Source organism: Gymnoscopelus microlampas, assembly GCF_963454915.1.
Source record: "Gymnoscopelus microlampas genome assembly, chromosome: 14".
NCBI classification, from domain to species: domain Eukaryota; kingdom Metazoa; phylum Chordata; class Actinopteri; order Myctophiformes; family Myctophidae; genus Gymnoscopelus; species Gymnoscopelus microlampas.
The window spans coordinates 30,257,611-30,280,157 of NC_139951.1; the positions used below are offsets into that span (position 1 = coordinate 30,257,611).

Here is a 22,547-nt window from a genome sequence, read left to right on the forward strand (position 1 = left end):
AGTGTTAACTCTGTGTATAAACACAAATGGTCCATTTTGGGTCCATGTTTACACTCTCTGAGCTAAGTTAGCATCGAAGATTTGTCAGTGTATAGGGCTACAGCTGGGGCCGTCCCATCCCGTCCCATACGTCCCCATGAGCTAATGGCCACTTTGTTCCCTTGCCTGTCCCACTATTGTGTAAATTACAGGCTAAGCTAGGAGGGGGAAAGCATGCCACTGGATGAAAGCTAGCCAACTCCCTCTAGCAAAACATACTAGAGGGCACACTAACCCACAAGTCCCATGACTCTGGAATTTCTCAGCAACAGTAGGCTAATGCATTTTTAACCCATTTTGATGTTAATGTCCCAACGCAAGTCTTTAAGTTTGCCACTGAACATTTTTGACAGTGCCATAAACCCAGAACACAAATAAATCAATGCCATGTAAATTAACAAGCAAATTCCCGCAGGCAGGGCTATTATGTATTTGCATAATATAATTTCAAGCACGAGGGGTTTTGTTTGCCTAAGAAGGTTATCGGCAACATGATTGCGAGCAAAAACAAGATTGAGAGCAAAACAAGCGGATAACGGTTGTGCTGATGAACGTCCCCGTCCCCCCACACACACACACACACACACCGATTAGTTCAGGCTTGTGTTCGTCGCGGTTGAGTGTTCTTGAACGTGACCCCCGCCAGGCCGACGTGCTGATCTTAGATGACACCTACTATTTTTGGTCGAGGTTTAAACGTGTGAGTGGACCGCCGGACAGTGCAGGCATGACATCATAAATGTTAGCCATGCGAGGCATGGAGGAGCTCATGTCCAATGTGCCACACACACCCCGTATACTGTACATACGATACATGGAAAGATCATTAAGTGTAAGTACATCCATCGACACCTCCAGGTCAGTCCCTGCCCTGGGGTCATGTCATAATAGCGGAACATAACATTCAGCGGAAATAGGCGAACATTCCGCGAAAAGATCTACAAGTTCAACACACGTCGCAAGCTTGTAGATGAGCTATTTTCCACGAAGAGATTTGGTGTAGAGGGAAAAAATGAGGGGGACAAGGAGAGACCCCTGGGGGACCCCGGTCAACGAAGCATACAGTTTAAGGGGTTAGATGTCATACAAGGACTGTGTACGGTAGTTAGCCATAAGTACTGTTATACAACTTGTATATTATGTAAGCCTTTAATTGATAGTTACAGTAGAGAGAGAAAGAAAATGCAGAGAGAAAATAGGGGAATGAATGACACAGTGAATGGTCCGGCTGTCTGGGAATTAGTAACACTGATGTTTGATGTTTGTCCTATCAATTGTTATGTCACAGGATGTCTTTCCATTTTGGAATGACACAAAAATCCCCACAGGCAATGGTGGATTAGGAACAAACTTCAGTGTAACAAAAGAATAAAAGCATTGTGAAAATGAGTGTGCTTACCGGTGGAATAAAGAATCAAATCTGTTCAGATCTCTGAGCCCCCAGGAAAACAAACCACACACCATAGAAACAGAGTTAGCAGGATTGCGTTCGCAATCTAAAATTAAGTTAGACGCATGTCAAGGTGGCCGCTGGTGAAAACAGAACCTTGTCAGACAGGGGCTCTGTAGTACTCATATATTTTATATTACATATACTCATTTTTTAAATGAAATACAGAAGAAACATTTGATTTGCTACAATCATGTGAAACAATTCGGTAAAAGATAATCTGTTTTGAGAGATTAGGTTTGCTATAAAAGAACCGAGTTGTTGTTTTATAAAGAACCTGATTTGATCACGTTAAAGAATATCTCCTCCAGCTACTGAATGTTTGGCAGGTGTTCACAGCTGACTGCACACAGCATCGGTGCCAGGGGTGAGTCGCCTTCAAATAACAGCCATTGTTTGTTGATGTTATTTGTGTAAACTTATAATTTGCTTGAAATGTGTCTGTGATCAAATGTCAGAGCAGTGGAGAATGTAGGCAAGCTGTGAGCACAGGAAGGGGGATTGTAATTATGCCGGGAACAATAATTGACTGAGGACATTGACAGGCCTTCAGTCAATTATATTGATCCTCACAGGTGTAGGGTGACATGGGCACGTACATGTTGAATTAGTGTACACACACACATTTCTAACTCAAAGACACACAAATCAACCGCAAGAGGCCACACACTCGCACGCGCACACATCCCCACACACACCCCCACACATACCCACACCCACACACGCACACACAGAGAGAGAGAGACAGTCAGCATCTGTAATCAACAATAACCTCCACGACTCTCTCATGTGCTCTGATAGCGACGCAGTGTCCCACCGATCTCAAGTCACTTTAAGCTGAGTAAAGCGAAACACTTTGAAATAAATCTTTAACCCATTCAATCCAGGAACGCGTCTACAAATGTCTTCTAAATCCTAACTTTTTCAAAAAATGAATTTGAATCGCCAAAGAAATCTAAAATGACACGTTGCTCTTAATGGGTTAAGGCACAACAAACACTGTGTGCAACTGTGCACACATACAAAAACATCTTTTAACCACATGGAAGCCAGTGTCCCAATCCTGGGCATGAGGATCTACAAGCTTACAACACGTTGCACAACACGACACGTTGTGAACTTGTAGATCGGCTATTTTAGGCAGAGATTTCGTGTAAGTATAAGGAGGGGACCAAGACAAGTACAGGCCCCTGGGGGACCCCGGCCAACAAAGTATATAGGGTTTAAGACTTAAACCCTATATACTTTAAGTGGTTAAAGCCACATGGGACCACTTTCCATTCTTGTCCAAACTCTTATCGTCCCACATCCATCGCTGGAGTTTTTTAAAGCCCCATACAATCAATGACATTTAAGTGACAATGGCCCCTATGACTGTTGTAAAAAAAGATTTATAATGGGAAAGAAAGTGCAGGACCTACAATACATTACTTTACAGTCCAGTACAATCAAGGGCAGCATGGTCCCCTATTACCTTCAGGACATGATCCACCCCACTCCCCTTCCTGCACACTGGGGGGTGCTATGGAGGGGTTATTTGGGGTGGGGGGCTTTCAGGTAGGAAGAGGATGGGAAGGAGAAGAATGGGAGGGTGGGAATGAGGGGGGTCAAACACCCAAAGGGCTCTAGCTGAAACCTCGCCCCAAATTTGGAATCATACGTCGTAGATATATCATAGACAACTGATGTCATATATACAGTATATGACGTCATACAGTAGGCTGGCCATATGAAGTCCGAGATGCACATTAGAGCTACGCCGTTCCATGTTGAACAGATGCTACGTTTAATGTTAACCTGGTATCAAAGAAATATGTAGCACTTCATTATCTTATTTTCATGACCATTTACCCTGTCGTTTGTTGACTAGGATTCATGACGTTTACTCCGATCTTGCATTTGTAATTCGCTCTGAATAAGAGTCTCAGCTAAATGCCTAAATGTAAATTGCAGTGTGTTGTACTGTGCTGTAGTGACTACAGTGCAGTGCGCTACAGTAGAGTACAATGGCGTCATCCCTGGCAGCATATCAGGAGGGAAGGAAGAGCAATATAGACCCTGGAACTTGTTTACATCCCCCCAGTGAGTTCAGTGTCACCACAGACATTCTGTCAGTATGTCACATGAGCAAGAGTCTGATTAGCCCGGAAGCACACAGGCATTCCCATGCAGTGAATGAAAACATGGCTGCCCGCTAGTATCCTGGGGTCGTCAAGGAGGAGAGCGACATTTGTGTGTGTGAAGACATGGTCACATACTTTTTTTTAAATGGGACGAGATTGCCTCACGCACGTTGGTAGTGTGTCAATACGAGATATGAGAATGTGCGTGTATTTATAACGGGTGTACGCACATCCAAACATTTCGACGGGTGCTGGATGAAACTAGATAAACTGTGAACAAAAGGAGAAGGTCCGCACATCGCCTTGATGCTCCCAAATAAAATTTGGCCTTCGTCAGGTGATACCTGACGAAGGCCACATAGGCCGAAACGTTGTTATTTATTGACCGCTCTATTATTGAATTATGTTGGCTGCATCAAGACGGTGTGCCTTCTCCTTTTGTTCAATGTGTGTGTATTTAAAATGTGCATGTGCATGAATGAGATGAGCGTTTTGTGTATGCGTGCATGTATCAAGTTGGTGCGATTGTCTTTCCTTTAAGGGAAATATCCGATAGACTCACTTGAGACTGCTTGTGCATTCCGATATTTAAAGTTTATACGTTTGTCCTTCTTGTATCATAAAAGCATGGCAGATTGATCTCTCCGTGTTTTTATGAGTCTCTGTGCGTTGTGTGTGTGTGTGTGTGTGTGTGTGTGTGTGTGTGTCTGTGTGTGTGTGTGTGTGTGTGTGTGTGTGTGTGTGTGTGTGTGTGCATGCGCGTGATTGCGCCTGCGTGTAAGTCCGTGTGTGTTCCAGGACACGGATAACGCATGATATTATCAGCGTACCGCTCTAGCTCTTTACAGCCAGACTAGCCTGCTTATCTGTACGCGCCCAATGTGGAATTCAAATGAGCTCAGAGTCAGTATAGAACTCCTCAACATGTTAAAGAGAGGGGGGAATTCTACCAGGAAGAAGACAGGCTCTAGCTCTGCTGTGCCATACTTATTTCTCTCCTTCACAGAAAAATTCTCTGTGTTAATGTAAGAACATGGGTCCTTGCTGGCATCGTTCCTTTGTTTCTTGTCTTAAATCAATTGATTTATTTCTCAGTTTTATTGCAAATGGAGATCCCTGCTGCTGAACTGATCTGACAAAGTATCATCATCATTGTCAACAGTTTCATCTGATTTGATAAGGAATTTAATTATGAATGCCGTCTAATTGAGTTCACGGTTACAGCATGGACAGGGCGGGCTGCCAGAGGGGGTCTTGGCAAGCCTCAACACTAATAATTAACCGTGGCTGCGTGATCTGTGCCCGTACCTGTTAGACTGGAAGCTGTCTCTGTGATCAGAGAGAGATGAAAGCAAGTTTTTCTTTTTGCTCTGCGCGACTGAGAGGGGTGGGAGTATTGCAGCGTGTGGCGAAGCCGTATACGCTTTCTGTTTCGCTACTGTAAGTGCAATGCAGTGCAAGCGGCCTTGCATCAGCCACGGTGACATGCCTGGCAGGAGTGATGCAAGGGAAAAAGTGCTCCAAAAAATATTGAGGCAACTATCTGCATCTGCTTTCATAACTGAACTCCATGACACCAGTGTACCAAACGCGATGGCATTGCCTAATGACCAGAGTGAAATATGCAATGCACTGGATTCATGTGAAAAGCTGATGCAAAGGGTGGTATAAATCAGCGTTTCCCAAACAAATGTGTCCCATTTTTATGGGCCGTGAGTAAATATCCCATTTTATTACAACTCCTATATTTAAAAATATTTATTTCAAAAGACTTTCCCAAATTAAAAAAATGTAAAGTTTTCAGAAGATAAATAAATAAAACATTATAAAACATTATTCAAAAGAATTTCAGAAATGTTCAAAAAATAATACAAATCCATAAATGTAAAAAGAAATTAAGAAATAATGAAAATAGCAGGCTCATAATTGTGTAGATCGGCTATTTTCACTATTTCTAATAGAGTAATAGATAGTTATTTTTGGTCACAGCTGAAAGGTTTGGGAAACACACTCGTACTTTTTTCACTGTGTACTTTTTGCACTTTTTGCTCAGCAATGCCACAAAACAGAGGCACTTGACTTGCATGAGCCTTTAAGCAAACCCAAGTGCCGCCTGTCCAACACGGCACAGTTTGTACAGAACTCCTATTCCACAGGGTTCTCCTCTGCCTGCATGGGTAACCATGACATCCCCCAGAGACTGACTGCTGCAACAACACCACAACAAGATCCTAATCAAATCCAAGTCCTCCGTTCCAACAGACCAATCGCATGCAGCGTGATTAGCCGGCGGTCCAATCAGAGGCCGGAGTGGTTAATTCCTTTGCGTCTTTAATTATCCCTGGAGTATACGGCTGGGCTTAATTTAGCCTACACTGGGTGCACGTATAGGGACACACGGCCCCGATGACTGAGCACATGATGCACAGTGCCAGTGACCTCAAATACAAAGAACACAGTGTTGGGAAGATGGAAACAAAGACATGACCAAACGCACACACACACACACACACACACACACACACACACACACACACTAACACTTGCAAGCACACGCGCACACTCTCACTCTCTCTCTCTCTCTCACACACACACACACACACACACAGGGTCATACAGTATGTCTGTACCAAGAAATGCAGAGTACATATGTTGGCAGATGAACACATAAACCCAACACACACACACACACACACACACACACACACACACACACACACACACACACACACACACACACACACACACACACACACACACAGTGTGAGAGAGAGAGAGAGAGAGAGAGAGAGAGAGAGAGAGAGAGAGAGAGAGAGAGAGAGAGAGAGAGAGAGAGAGAGAGAGAGAGAGAGAGAGAGAGCTCACACACACACACACACACACACACACACACACACACACAGGGTCATATGTCTGTACCAAGAAATGCAGAGTACATACGTTGGCAGACGAACACATAAACCCACACACACACACACACACACACACAACCCCAGTGCCCTGTCCCCGGGCTCAGCTCTGGAGTTGTTAATCTACAGACAGGTGTCCATGTTAGCTGTGTAATCTAGCCGGGCTCCTGCAGCCCGGCTAGGTTTACGCCCCTGGTAATATGGCACACGGAACAGTGCAGGGGGGAATTTGATGCTGCGTTCCGGGCAGCCAGGGACCCTTACCATGGGGCCCTGTGTACCATAACACCCCCTCAACACTCACACATACACACTTTGACAGATGGATATTATGTACACACACATACAGTACACAAAGGCACGGCTGCACAATGACAAACGGACAGGTATGTGCACATTAACAAAAGCATGAGTGCACATACGCACGCGGGTGCGTGCACACACTCACACACACACACACACACACACACACACACACACACACACAGACCAACAGAGAACAGTAGCTAAGCCATTGGACGACTTTACGCAACAAATTCTTATTTGCAAAGCAAAATCCTGTCACTTTTGTCATGCTTTATCAGTGGGTAAACGGCGGCTAGAGCCAGCAAGCGATGACAGACAGAAAGAGGTGGGGTGGGAGGAGACCAGTGTTGACAGAAAAGGGCCTGTTGTCTTATCCTGCTGAGCCGAACATCTCTTCACACTTCTCAACGAGTGTCACTCCTACTGTACACGAGACAAAACCAAAATTGAAGCAAAACAAAACAAAACAAAAGACGCCGTTTTAACAAAATGATTAAATACACCGCAACTTTCTGAGTGACAGCGGCAACGTCCTCATTTTACAGACAGATGAGACATTTACACGCCGCGTCCTCGTTGTAGAGTGACGAACATAAAGCTAGCTAATGATGTCGTTGACGTAAATGAAACAGGTCAGCTGGGCTCTCCGCAAACATACCGTGACCACTGAGGGGAGAGAGAGGCATGAAGGAAAGAGAGAGAAGAGGTAGAGTGAAGGGAGGGAGGGGGAGAGAGAGAGAGAGAGAGAGAGAGAGAGAGAGAGAGAGAGAGAGAGAGAGAGAGAGAGAGAGAGAGAGAGAGAGAGATAGAAGGTAGATGAGGAGCGAGGTAGGGAAAGGGAGGGGGGCGGGTTCGACAATTGTTTGCTTGTCTGAAAACGGGGGAACTATGAGTGAGGCAGGAACAGGGGAGCACCGTGAGAAGATGTTAAGAGAGATCAAAGGGAACGAACGGTTAGAGAGAAAAAAAAGAAAGAAAAAAAAGAACAAGTGGGCCACTCTCTCACGTGAGTCCCCGAACGACCTCTCTCCAAACGCTATAACGCAATCATGTGATACGGACAAGTCAGCCACCTCCTCCATCTCACGGGCGAGAGGTCGCGTCAAGTTTATAGTACATCCAAGAAGACGGAAGAAGGAACAGTGCAGGGGTTACGAAAGGGGCAGCAGGTTCTCATGGAAGACATACTGTAGACAGAGGGGGGGGGGCTTCAAGGACATGAATTTACACCCTAGGTAGGTCAAACAAGTGTAATTTTCCTATTCACAGCATAGCAGGTGGGGACAGCCTGGGCAAAAGAGTCAAGAGAAGAAAAAGTAGGTTGCTTGAATGCACTGTAGGTCTGAGCGACAGAAGACGTGATGACGGGACACAAAGACGAGACATACCGTTGACGTGCACAGTCATCACTCAGGAAGACAAGACAAGATGTAACCCTGTGTATGTAAAAAATATATATATGAGAGTCTGAGAGATGGTACGCAAATCCTCCCTACCCACTCCCAGTTGCGACAGTGGAGGTGCTCAGGTGCAGACTCAGAGTGTGATTGCATTGGGCAACTCAGAGGGCATGAGTGTGTGCGTGAGCATGAAGCTTAAACCATTCAATCCGGGAACGCATCTGTGTCATTTTAAGATTTCTTTGGATATTAAAAAATAGCAGATATGCAAGCTCATAGCTTGTATGAGCTTGTAGATCTGCTATTTGTGTACAATCTTGAACATTTGTACAAATATTTCCCCCATCTCAAAATATGTTGTTCCCAGGGACCCCCAGAAGCACCGATCGGGGTAACAAAATGGTTGCTTTAAAACCTATATATAAATATACATATTCAAAGATTTGTAGATTTGCTGTTTTTCAATAGCCAAAGAAATCTAAAATGACACAGATGCGTTCCCGGATTGAATGGGTTAATGTTCCTGAAATAGCCTAAACAAGCATGCTCCAAAAAACTAGATAAACCCATGTATAAGGCGGTCACGGAGACTCACCGTTTCTCTTCTCCCTCTGATAGGTTCGGGTCCTGCTCCTTGGGCATGTGTTCCATTCACCTTAATTCCATCCAGCGGCCAAACATGCGAGACTGAGGCGGGCCCCACCCTCGGATGCGCACTTGTCATTCGCCGGTCGAGGGGGTAAGGGGTACAGTCAGTGCGACATGACAGGGTCCCTGCCCCGAGCAGAGTAGGGGGGTGGGGGCGGGGAGTCGCGGTGAGGGGGAGGGGGGGGAATGTCTCCTAGAGGGAGGGGGGGTCCTCTGATGTGCGACAGGCTCTGCAGCAAGGGGCGGAGGCTGGGGGGGCGGGGGTGAGAGAGCAGGGGTCCTGGGGTCACGCCTGGCGCCAGATCTCGTACAGCACAATCCTGGAGAGAGAGAGAGGACACATTCAGATAGGAAGTTTTTTTTTCTTTTTTTTCCTTCACACCAGTTAATTTTGAATAGTCTTTTGAATAACACACCACTTAGTTTTAGTCCTATTTTAGTCATCTGAAATTGTTTCGTCTCAGTCGACTAAATAGTCTTAGTCTTTTAGTCTTAGTCAACAAAATTAAAACTGCTTCACACACAAACTCCTATTGCCTGTGGCACATATGTAATGCATGTATGTATGAGCCAGCTTACATAAGCATAAGCACATTACTCATTCGACAATGTTCGACATTGTGAGATCATAAATTAATATATCATAATCGTGTTCCCACCGTGAGAACTGAAGTGGGGAAGCATGCTTTCAGCTATGCTGCGTCATTCTTTTCGAACCTACTGCATTTTAATGAGCAAATTGGACAACTACTTATAAAGGAGTGCATAGGTTTTTTAATTATCTCTAGTTTTGTGATTTCATGGTCATTTATTATCATGTTATTTGTGCTTATTTTAATGTTGTTGTTTTTAATGTGAAACTATATGTATGCTGCCTTCTTGGCCAGGGCCCACTTGAAAAAGAGAAAATGAAAAATTCAATATGTTTTTTTTTACCTGGTTATACAGTATCAAGGATAAATATATATATAAAATGATCTGGGTTAAACATGACTTCTCTTGTAATGGCAAGCTAACTCGTGACACTCATTTTAGTGTCCCAACACACACACACACACACACACACACACACACACACACACACACACACACACACACACACACACACACACACACACACACACACACACACACACACACACACACACACACACGCACACACACACACACTCTTTGTCAAGAGCCTGCTACAAAATAGTTTGCAAGTATGACAGGAACTCACTGCACGACGACTCAACAGCAACTGAATTTATACAGTACGCTCTGCATTTAAAAATAGGTTTAAAAGTGTTTAGTTTCCATTTTAGTGTCCCTTTGTTCGTTTAATGCTGGTTGGGATTTGGGTCAGGTGTGGATCGCACTTTTCTCTGTGCAATACCGGAGGATCAGTGAAACTTTTAATTGGCTTGTGAAACCGGGTCGCGGTTTGGCCCCGGTCCCAAGAATTTAAAAAAGGGTACCTGTGCAATGCATACTAGCCGAGCAAGGTCGACAGGTTTCCCAGTACAGCTCGCAAGCTACTGTATAGGTTCCACAAGTTGATATGCATGTATACCGATACTGAAGGCATGCTCTCTGCTCAGCACTGGGTGTCACTGACCGCCTGCGAGCCTCCCGACACATGTTGTGTCTACACGGCGCGGCAGGACTGCTGACTCCTCCGAGCTGCCCCCATGTGAGAGGGTCTTGCATGTGGTCTAACATTACATTTTCCTCAAGCAAAGTAGCAGTATGGAGCATGGGGCGGGGGGAGGGGGGAGGGGGGTGGGATTAATACGGTGGGACGGGCGGGTCAGAGGGGTTCTCTGCACTCTCTTTTAACCCTTGTCATTACCACCGGTCGGGTCGTCAAATCTGTTTATGGAATGACACCTCCCATGCAGGGTTAAGTAGGTCTAAGACTCGCTGTTGACACTACAATGCAAGGTGTGTGTGTGTGTGTGTGTGTGTGTGTGTGTGTGTGTGTGTGTGTGTGTGTGTGTGTGTGTGTGTGTGTGTGTGTGTGTGTGCACACACAGTTTTGAGTTGGTGTGCGTGTTGATGTGTGTGTGGTGGTACCACTAATGGTGTGTTTGAGTTTACTTGTGCACTTGTCATGTGTGTTCTTGTGTTTATATGCATACATGTATTTGTGAGTACGTGTGTGTGTGTGTGTGTGTGTGTGTGTGTGTGTGTGTGTGTGTGTGTGTGTGTGTGTGTGTGTGTGTGTGTGTGTGTGTGTGTGTGTGTGTGTGTGTGTGCGTGTGTATGTGTGTGTGTGTGTGTGTGTGTGTGTGTGTGTGTCTTAAGGTTCTTGAGCTCTAGCCTGTCATGTCCACACTGGGCTCTGATTCCTTCCCCTGCTAATCCCCGGTTCAATGCCCTCCTAATCCTCCACAGAAGGATTCACGGCATAAGAATGTTCTTAGACGGTGGCGATATTATTGTCGCTAGTGCTCCTATTACACAGATTATATGGGCCACATTCAAGGAAACTCACACTTCGTCTAAAGCACATATGGGCAACATAAGGCCAGAGGGCCGGACCCGGCCCTTAGACCACCTCAATCTGGCCTTCGGAAGTCCTCAAAGAAAAACAAAATGACCCTCCAAAAATCTACATCTTAAAAGGCAACATTTTATGTTAATGGTTTTAAGGGAAATGAATACCCGGTGAAGTGTGCAGGCGAAAGTAGTTGCAAACAAAAGATTTTTTATAAATTGTATACATTTGAAAACTGGAGTACTTTCTACTTTTGGTACTTTAAGTACATTTTTATATCAATGCTTTTGTACTTTTACTCAAGTACATTTTTAATTCCCCAACCTTTACTTGTAACAGAGTATTTTTACATTGCAGTATTGATACTTTTTCCACCACCGCTAGACCCCCCCCACTCATTATTCTGCCTGGACTGCCAGGCAGTTTATTTTCATCGATCTCCAACATGCTTTGACATAATATGTCTCTGAGATTTTGCCATTTCTGGCGACAGACACAGTGGACAGAGTATGCCATCTCTCTCCATTCATTAATTGCCATCTTGGTTTTGTCTGTTAATATAGTAATATATTTAGATGTGTAATGACACAGATGAGACAAGTGCTACAGTAGACTTTTTGACTGGTGCCCGGCACGGAAGACATGTACAGGGAGCAATGAGGGACGGGGCGAGATATCGTTTTCCCTAGGATGGTGGTGAGGACTCGGCTTGTGACAGACCGCATGTACGGAGGCTCAATACAAACAGCAACGCAACAATACAATACAATAAAGATTTTAGTCGTACAAAGCAGGGTCCGAAGCCTTGTTCACAACAGTACTATGGTAGGTAGCTGACAGATAGCGGAAATAAAACAATTTAAATCACGACATTCTTTCAGAACTTTGTTCAGGTACTTAAAACATTTTGGATGTGCAAGAACTACCAAACAAAGTTCTGAATGATGTCAATTTGTTCTTATTGCCTACCCTGTCTGAACAAAGTCGGACGTCGGTTGGAGTATGCTGCAGTCTCAGGCCAAAACATATTACCAAAAACTACAGATTTTGTGGGTGTAACACTGGAATGTCCCTTTAAATGTTACAGTGTTTGTTATATCCATAGGAAATTAACTTGGCACAGCATGTCAGTTTGTGACTCAACCACCTATACATATTCTAATGTTATTTGAAGAAACGCTGACGGTTCATATATTCATTACAGGTTGAGACAAACAAGCCCGGAGGTTTTTTTCCACTGCAGTTCTTCTTGGCCGGCTAAAGAGGAATCTGCGTGAGTGTTTGATGACACACAATCAATTATTCATTCATGTCAATAATGGACACATTGTAATGATTAAATACAAAGTTAAGTGAGGGGGGAGAGTCCAACACCGTTAATGGTCTTCAGACTGCTGCACCTGTGAAGGTGTCTGGTGCCACAGTCCATAACACACCCAGCTATCTGCAGTTTACGTATGTATCACATGAGGGATGCGTGTGTGTGTTTGTATTACTATACTTGCGAGGACCAAGTGTAGTAGAATTTGAAGAAATATACATTGTGAGGACCGTTTTTCTGGTCCTCACAAGACCAGAACTATGGTTGTTTTATAGTTAAAAAACATACGTTTACAATTAGAAAAACATTCAGGTCAGGATTAGACATTTAGGTGTCTTAGAGGTTAGCTTTAGGGATGATTGGAATTAGAGTTAAACATGATTTATACTTAGTTGCGCGCCAGTGTCATGCACCGAAAAATAGCCGATCTATAAGCTCACAACGCGTCGCAGCGCGACGCGTTGTGGGCTTATAGATCTGCTGTTTTTCGGCTTTAGGCTTACGGTTAAAATGGCAATTATTATTTTTAAATGGCATTCATAACATGGCTGTCCTAAAGTGTTGATGTCCTCTCAAGTATAGTAATACAAACGTGTGTGTGTGTGTGTGTGTGTGTGTGTGTGTGTGTGTGTGTGTGTGTGTGTGTGTGTGTGTGTGTGTGTGTGTGTGTGTGTGTGTGTGTGTGTGTGTGCATGCACGTTTGCGGTTTATGAGGTGCTGCAACATTTATAATGTTGACACGTATTTAATAGTGGTATTATCAGCAGGCCCCGTCTATTTATTGCCCATCGCTGGCTCACATCACAACAATAGTGAAAGTCGCCTCCTCTGATGGCGGGGTGATGAGTTGCATAAACCACCGGCATGAAGGGAACGTGTTGTGCTTTCTTCTTTTATTTGGGAGATATACAATGAATACCATAATCACATCATTGTGACAGGGGTCTTCAACATTTTTCAGTCCAAGGACCCCTTAGCTGAGAGAGAGATGAGGCAGGGACCCCACAACATACATTGTATAAAATCATTTTCTTCTTTTCTTTTTTTTTGTTGAGAAAGCCAGTGGTGGAAAGTAACTAAGTACAAGTACTGAAGTACTGTACTTTTGAGGTATTTTGACTTCAGCAGAGTATTTCCAGTTTTCAATATTTTTACTTCTATTTAAAAAAAATAGCAGATCTACAAACTCTAACTCACAATGTGATGCAAAGCAACACGTTGAGAGCTTGCAGAATGCATATTTTCGCAATCCATCATCCAAAGAAGTACGCACATAGGGCTTAAGTGGTTAAATGCTTGAAATGTTTGGGAAAAAAAGAAACAACTAACTGCGTAAGGAGAAAATGTGATGATAATGCTGAAGATTAGCCCAGTGTGATTTCTCTGACGGCAATTTGCAGCCGACTGCGCCTTCCTCTCTAAGACAAAAATTGCAGCCTCTTGCGATTTGAAAACTGCAGTCATCAACATCTAGTCATAGTCATTTCTATTGTCTATCAAGGTTAAAGCAGTCAGAGCTGAGATGGGGGAGGTGTCTTTCTCCAAGGAAATAATACTAGAGGGTCTACAGTACGTGGACACATTTTTTTCGAAGGCATTTTGGCGACAATGTAATGACACAGTGGGCACAGATATAGTACTACACCTATTGTTGAGATCTAACTCACACAGTGTTTATTCTCCAATAGGCGACTGCACAGTACAATCGTGAGTGTTAAATTCACTTAAAAGTATAAGAATGGACCCTTGCAGGTTATTTGTACATTCTGAAGATTACATCAACACTCATGACAGTGACAGTGTCTTTCACCCAGGCCTACACAGACAAATAAACACATCTATACTCACACGCACGCACACACACACACACACACACACACACACACACACACACACACACACACACACACACACACACACACACACACACACACACACACACACACACACACACACACACACACACACACACACACACACACACAGCTCTCCACATTCTCTTCACTGTTTCTCTCCATTGTACTCTCCAACAAATCATAAACGCCTCAAAAGTTATCTCACAAAACAACAACGACAACACATGCACACAAACACAACTACACACACTGCTTTCAAGGCACCACAGAGAAATTACATTTACTGCAAATATGAGGGTGTGTGTGCGGGTCGGGGATAAGAGGGTTGCGCTGACCAGCAGGCAGACACTGGGGAGGACAAATTGAGCCGTGATCCTGAATTGGACTGTAATGACATAAGCCCCCCCAGAGGCCTATTGCATGGAAACTAATATAGTGGCCTTTATCAAAGGCCTTTGCGCTATATCACATAGACCGCTGCTACAAGTGCCAGCCTCATACCACTGCTATCGCCTGCAGGACAAACAATTTGTTGTCCGGCATGCCAGGAGAGAGAATAAGGGGCCCATTGTCGGGCTCGCAGCGCCTATTCCCTATCTAAAGTATGGGCAAATCAATGAGTAAATGTCCCATCTCGTTTGGTGAAACATTAGTCAATTAGCTGGGAGAGAGGGGGGAAAAAGATTTGTTTGTGGTGTTATGGGGTTTTGTCTGTTCCACACACCATGGTGTTATACAACTTTTGCTACAACTACAGAAACCTCGTATCTCCATATTTCAACTTTTTGTGTTTTGTTTCGCAAATGAATGTCCTACGTCATCATACAAGAGTGTCGCACAAAAGCAGTGAAAATAGCATGTCTACAAGCTCACAGCGAGCTTGTAGATCGGCTATTTCCACTATTTTACAATGTTTTTAAAATGATAATAAAAAAGGAACGGTTTTGGACATACAAGGTTTCCACTCGACAGCAACAAATATGCCCTGGATGCAACAGGACATGAATGGACAACACTTAGTTGCTAGGGGGTCAAAAACCACTTAGACCCTATAGACTTACAGTAGTTGACCAGAGTCCCCCAGAGCTCTAAACTAGGGCCTCTCCTATTTTCACTCTACACTAAATATATTCACTAAAAATAGCCAATGTACGAGCTTGTAAATCGGCAGTTTCACAGAATGTTCGCCCCCAGTATAGGAAGGAACGCTAGGGTTCATGTGGTTAATGCAAAATTGTCGGTTATTTACACACTGTCAAAAACATATAAGCAACTTTGCCTCTTATGTGGGAAAATATGTTTGTGATCCAATCAGTTGGGGCCAGTCTCACACATTCAGGGCAAAGTCTAGATCTACCGCCGTGCCTCTCTCTCCACGGACAGGGCTTTTTTTCCCACCCCAGACTCATTACTTCTCATCAGTATTCTCATCTGCGCCACCGTGTCCTTGTCTGATCCCCCACCCTCCCACCCAGGAAGACGTGCCCATGTAAGAGTCCCCCTATAGCCAAGGTCAAACCCATAAAACTACAGTTTGTCAAGTTGCCCGGCGCCTGTAAAGCAGCAGCCATTATGCGCAGGCAAAGGACAGGGAGAAAGGGTATAACAGAGTGTGTGTGTGTGTGTGTGTGTGTGTGTGTGTGTGTGTGTGTGTGTGTGTGCGCGTGTGCGTGTGCGTGCGTGCGTGCGTGCGTGCGTGTGTGTGTGTGTGTATGTGTGTGTGCGTGCGTGCGTGCGTGCGAGAGAGAGAGAGAGATTAAAAAGACACAGGGGAGATAAGGAGGGAAAGTGAGACTCAGTAAGACTGAGAGAGAGACAGCGAGAGAGAGAGAGAGGCAGGGGGGGGGGGTGAGATAACAAGAAATGGAGATAATGTAAACTTTGGAGGAGGGACGTAGAGGCCGGGTTGATGAGAGGTAAAGGGGAGTTTCGTTTAGGTCACCGCTGGCGTGAAGACAAAATAAACCCACTTATCAGAGTTTAAAGAGCGAAAACAGGAAAAGGTCGGGGAGTGTCGAACGGGCAGATTTCGGGATTTCAGTTGTTCTTGCACGGTCTTCTGCACGCCTATAGATAAATGACTCGGACCATGCATGTCATGTGCCCATGTATGGTGCGTGGAATGAGGAGCAAAACAATAAAGAAAAAAGAAAAAGAAAATATCCAGATCTCTGTGTGATGGCGTTAATAGTGCAGGCTCAATATGCAGACGGTCAAATATTTTTTTTTATTGGGTGAGCGATGGCTGTGCAGGATTGCATTTAACTTCTTGGCTGACCTACCGTCCGCAGCTGAACTGAGGCATTTCCATCACAGTATCACTCACTTACTCACACAGATAGCATGAGAGCACGCCACACACACACACACACACACACACACACACACACACACACACACAAATAGCAACTCACATGGCTCAGCCTTGTGCTCGCTGCCTTCAAATCAACCCTCGTTTTTAATTGGGCCTGAAAAAACTGCCATCCTTCCGTGAGTTTCTGCTCGCCTTTAATTGTGTGCTCTGAAATGTATACTTTAAAATGCATGAAAAAGAATAACTAGTGAACATATGTTGGCACTGACTGAAACTCAGAATCAATTAAACATAGTCTCTCCCTGTTCTGTTTCGGGCCAAAAAGATTGATGCCTCTGTTCTATATATATAGTATATTGGCGGAGCAGAGAAAAAGAGTACCAAAAAAAAAGAGGTGGATAAGTTCTTCAGTAAAATGCAGATGCAGATGGGAGATGCAGTTCTAGAGAGTGAAGAGACAGTTGAGATCAAGGATGTTTGGCTTGTGATTTGCTGGGGAGAATTTGGATGAATCATTAAAAGCTTGGCACCGACAAGATCTATGGACTAAGTTATTCCAATGTTATCCCTCTGAGCTTCTGTGCAGTGGAGTTTTCGACTGATCAGTTAGAGTCCCTCAAGGCCACAATCATGGCCCATTGAAGATTCCATTGCATTCATATCGTGTAGAGTAGTCTTGGCTTTGGTAATGGTAATTAAGGAAGATAGCCCGTAGGGGTTAACAGAGCTTAGTCACTATGATAGTTTGTAAGTGAGCTCCAGTATTGGTTATCATTACCACCTTTGGCAGAGTTAAAGGGTAGGAGGGCAGCTAGCTTGAGCAAGCGGCTACCTTGCATGTGAGTGTGAGTGTCTACTTTTGAGTGCGTGTACCTGGCCAGCAGAGATGTATTTGTATGTGCGTGCATGGGTATGTGCCATCTGGTACTGTACATGCGCCAGGGTCCAGGAATCCATTTCATTCTGACAGTGCCAGCACCATCTCTGTTCCAAAGGTCACAGATAGCGTACATACACTGACACACACACACACACACACACACACACACACACACACACACACACACACACACACACACACACACACACACCTCTGCCAACTGCCTTGAAGCCTGTTTCACGGGCTGGTCTGAGGCCTGTAGACTCAGGAGAGACCACAAACACTGCAATGCCATTCTCTACTCCAAACGACTTGATCTAGAATCGGCCTGTCCTCGGGACACCAGCTGATGACACAACAAGCGGGCCCCTATTCGGTTTCATTCAGTTGCAATAGGTCAAGGGTCATGGCCTGCAAATTCCCAAGGGTGGCCTTAGCGATTAGGGTTTAAGAAACAGAGCCGAGCAGGGCCCCAGTTGTCGAGGTGGTACGGTGTCATGGGTTGGAGATGGGCTATGGGGTGGCAGAGTAGTGGTAAAAACAAAGTTCCGCTGGGATTGTGTTTCATGTTGTGCGTTTGCTCTCTGTGACTGGGTTAATTACCGTCTAGGGGTTATTAATAGGTGCTAATGGGTCGCAGCAAAGGCCCAATGCTTTCCATGTGCATGTGTATGTGTGTGAATGTGTGTCCAATATTAGATACGGGCTATGTGACATGTTCCTATATACATGGGAATGTGTCACCTACATATAAGTACACAATGCAAGATGAAGCCTACAGCTTGCATCAGGGTCACTCTCCTACAGTGTCACATGCTGACATGATATTGCTGCTGTGCCATTAGGTTGTGAGACAACACAGGAACTTTTTGTTGCTATTGCTAATGTACAGTAAGTTAAAGGAGTAGTTCACCCAAAACATTTATGATACGTAGCCTGCGAGATTAGTTCAGGCAGTACACTCGAGAGGTTACATGCATGCTCATTACTATGTGGCTGTATACAGTGTCATGCGAGACCCATACGTTATACAATGACATGGCAATCAGCTGACCAATTGGGCGGGTTATTTAAGCTCACCTAAATCTGCGTTCCTTCCGCTTTATGTGTTCTGGTTTGTTGTTATGCGGCTGTTTGCTCCCACCGCCACCCCAGCACCACCAGTGGGCTCTGGTTCTGTTCCCCATGGGGGGTTGTTATTGTATATCTATCTCCCTGCTCTTAATGGTTAATGATGGTTGTCTAATTGTGCTGAGCAGGGAGAAATATGTAGCAGAGCCTGAGCACCAAGATAAAATATCACATCCACACTTGTATTCTCATTCTATAATATTGGTTCAATCTATTTGTGAGTTATCTGACTGAACTTATTTTCTATCAATTACACACCCCATGAAGCCTTGTATTTTTTAGTTTTTGTCACGCCAATAATTGATTATCCCGCTTATTACACGGTAACTTAATAAAGAAATGAATGAATTGATCCAAAAGCAACAAAACGAAGGATTTCATTGGTAATGAAAGTATTCCATTAATTTATGCCAGGTGCGTCCAGTGCAACGTGGTCGCTTTGGAAAGCAACAGGAAGTGTTGATAAAATAGAATCAATATTCGGTTACTACTATTGTCTATTTCTCAACTCAAACGTTTTCAAAAACTCTTGAGAGCAATTTTAGCTGTAAATGACACCATGTGTCTGTTAACAAAATAGCTGCCATGTTGGATACGGCACGAAATCAAGCAGCGCAGTAGATGTGAGCAGGTGTTCCGACTCTGAGCCTTTGATTAGACGGCCTGTTATTGAGTTCAGTGGTCATTATTCAACAATATCACTGAATCGCTGAATTCAGTGATTGACCAATCAGAATCAAGCATTCAAGCAAGCTGTGTAATGAATTTTTTTTTTTTTAAGCGAACATTTGTAAAATATTTTTGTTCCAGGGACCCCCCAGAAGCAAAAATTTGAGTAAAAAATGTTGTTTAAAAATATATATGTATTCAAATACTTGCACAAATGTTCAAGATTTTTCAAAAATAGCAGATATACAAGCTCATAGCACGGCACTCGGTACCGCGCTATGAGCTTGTATATCTGCTATTTTTGAAGTAGCCAAAGTATGAAATAATGGTTATAGCTCAAATCTAAAATGACACAGATGCGTTCGCGGTTTGAATGGGTTAAACTGCGTTTCTGCACACGAACAAGTACTTGGCCTCAACCTCTCCTTTCACAGCTACAGTGGGACCTGAACTCTGAGCATAACGCTGCGCTGAATATCCTCGCTGTCGGGCGGGAAGGATAACCTTGTATGTCCAAAACTGTTGCTTTTCAGGAAATGTAAAAAAAAAAAAGAACCTGTTCTAATGGATCCAAAGTAGTAGTAGCACTTTCACTTTCACACAAACAAAACCCCAAATCATGCAGATCGGCTATTTTCGCTACTTTTACGCAACACTCTTGTACGACAAAGTACTGTAGGGCATTAACGTACGAGGAAAATAAATTCAAATATGGAGACATAAGGTTTCTTCCCGATTTGCTTATTTTCTGTGTCATGTGTACACGTGTGTGTGTGTGTGTGTGTGTGTGTGTGTGTGTGTGTGTGTGTGTGTGTGTGTGTGTGTGTGTGTGTGTGTGTGTGTGTGTGTGTGTGTGTGTGTGTGTATGCCAGGTTGCTGTATAGACTACACCAAAGGTTTTACTGTAGTTAGTTTAGTTATTTATTATGCAAGGGCTTCTCGACAACATCCTGCAATTTCTCTCTCTCTTTCTCTCCCTCTCTCACACTTTTCATCTCAATCCAACTACTTGATCTCACAAACATTGTTGCTTTTACTTTTCAAAAACAGGAGTGTTCATTTACCTCGGAGAATAAAAATACACCCGTAATGGTTTAATTAATTATCAGATTTTCATCATGTCAAGGACGCCCAAATTGATATGTATTTGGCTCCGGACGCCCATCTGAAAATATTTTGTACCAGGAAGGGACCACCGGAAGAGAAGATTTGTGTTACAACATTTTCAAATAATTCCAAAATGTTCGTATTTTTCTAAATGTTAAAAAATTGCTCACAACGCGTTGCATGGGGACACATTGTGAGCTTGTATATCGGCTAGTTTTGAGTATCCAAAATATAAAATAGGGTTAAAGTGGTTAATATCAACACATGGGGGGGCCCCTGGAGCCCCTTCAAGGACCCCTGCGGATCCCCGGACCCCACTTTGAGAACCACTGGTCTAGTTATTCTGCAGACATGTCTTCTGCAAGCTCTACCCCTCCTTTCCTTCCAGCCCCTCTCAACCTCCCTCTTTTTATCAAATTCTTTCAGCTCTTATCAAGCTGCTGGCCAACTGTTTGCTGCTCTACAGATGAAGGGGGATGAAGATGCCGGTTTTGGCGAGCGCAGAAGCAGAGCTGGTGGGAAAGCAAAGCACAACTCTCGGTTACAGCTCTTGAACTGGAGCTCCCCATATAACATGGCACTACAACAAAAAGAAAGTTTCTGACTCCTGCTACAATGCTGCAACAAGGCCCCTGAGGGAAAGAGAGCAAGAGAGAGCGAGAAGGAGAGCGAGAGAATGTGCAGGTGTGTGTGTGTGTGTGTGTGTGTGTGTGTGTGTGTGTGTGTGTGTGTGTGTGTGTGTGTGTGTGTGTGTGTGTGAGAGAGAGTGACGGAGGGAGAGATTGAGAGGGAACACCAAAAGGTGACGGAAAGACAGAGATGGAGCCAGAGTAAGAGGGGGAGACGGAGGCAAAAGGCAAAGACAGAGAGAATATATTCTCATTATTTATATAACAGAGAGAGAGAGAGAGAGAGAGAGAGAGAGAGAGAGAGAGAGAGAGAGAGAGGGAGAGAGAGAGAGAGAGATGAGGGATGTTACAAAGGGATTTGAACAAGCAAACAAGGAGAAGCGCGGATCAGCGGTCTATCTATCATTATCGCTTTCATCCAGTAACACCTCATTCACACCTGAGAGCTGCCCATTACTAGCACAGGCCAGAACGACCACAGTCTTCTAACAGTTATTTATCAGTCACTCGTGCAGCTTCACTGAAAGGCCTGAGGTTTAAAGGCTTTGTCACTAACCCCCCTCCCCAAACAATCCCAGTCGCTGAGGGATAAGGACAGTGTTCCATAGCGTCATGATGAGGACAGTACACTGAGGGCATTGGGACAGTTGGACAAAAACGTCAGAAAACTGTTGGGGAGGATTTACGGGTAGTTGACCGGATGATGTGTTGACCACACAATCGCAAGATACCCGGTTTCGATTCTCGCCGGGGATCCATGTTGCATGTCTTATTACTTATTAATTCATAATCACTTTCACGGGTGTGCCGACAGCAGACAATATGTCAATGCTTAACGACATGGAGAGGCTGACAAAAATATATAACAAGAGGTTTAACTACAGTATGATTCAGTGAAGCATCTGAGAACACATTTGCATATAGAAATCTATGAGCTTTGGCAGCTCACTGTGTGCAATGCATACGCCAGTGTGGGGTTTTCAGACTCTTTGCTCTTCGTATTCCTGTATGTATTACATACAGGAACACGTTCTAAAGAGTATCAATTTAGAGCAATCCGATCCTTGTCCTGTACCCTCTCAACTATTTTGTCAAATCTTCTGCATACTATAATGACTTGTCCAAAATATGGATGCCAGGTTGAAAGTGGTTAATTCAGGTCTGTCTGCACTCTGCACTGTGCTAGGCTAGCCACTATTTTTTTTTGGAAAAATAACATTAGGCTACCCACATTCCAATTCAGCAAGACAAATGCTTCCGCAGACAGCGCAGCCTAGCCAATG

At 44.2% G+C, this 22,547-nt stretch overlaps 1 protein-coding gene across 3 annotated transcripts in view; it reads right to left on the reverse strand.

The window, feature by feature from the left end:
- The window catches only part of LOC311060592 (thyroid hormone receptor alpha-B), a 169,922-nt gene that overhangs the window by 27,602 nt on the left and 119,773 nt on the right, over window positions 1-22,547 (reverse strand). For all 3 annotated transcript variants that reach the window (XM_084078821.1, XM_084078820.1, XM_084078819.1), the window contains one exon: window positions 8,823-9,195. In XM_084078821.1, coding sequence (XP_083934947.1) covers window positions 8,823-8,878 — 56 coding nt within the window. In that variant the 5' untranslated portion in view covers window positions 8,879-9,195. The remainder of the gene's footprint in view (window positions 1-8,822; window positions 9,196-22,547) is intronic.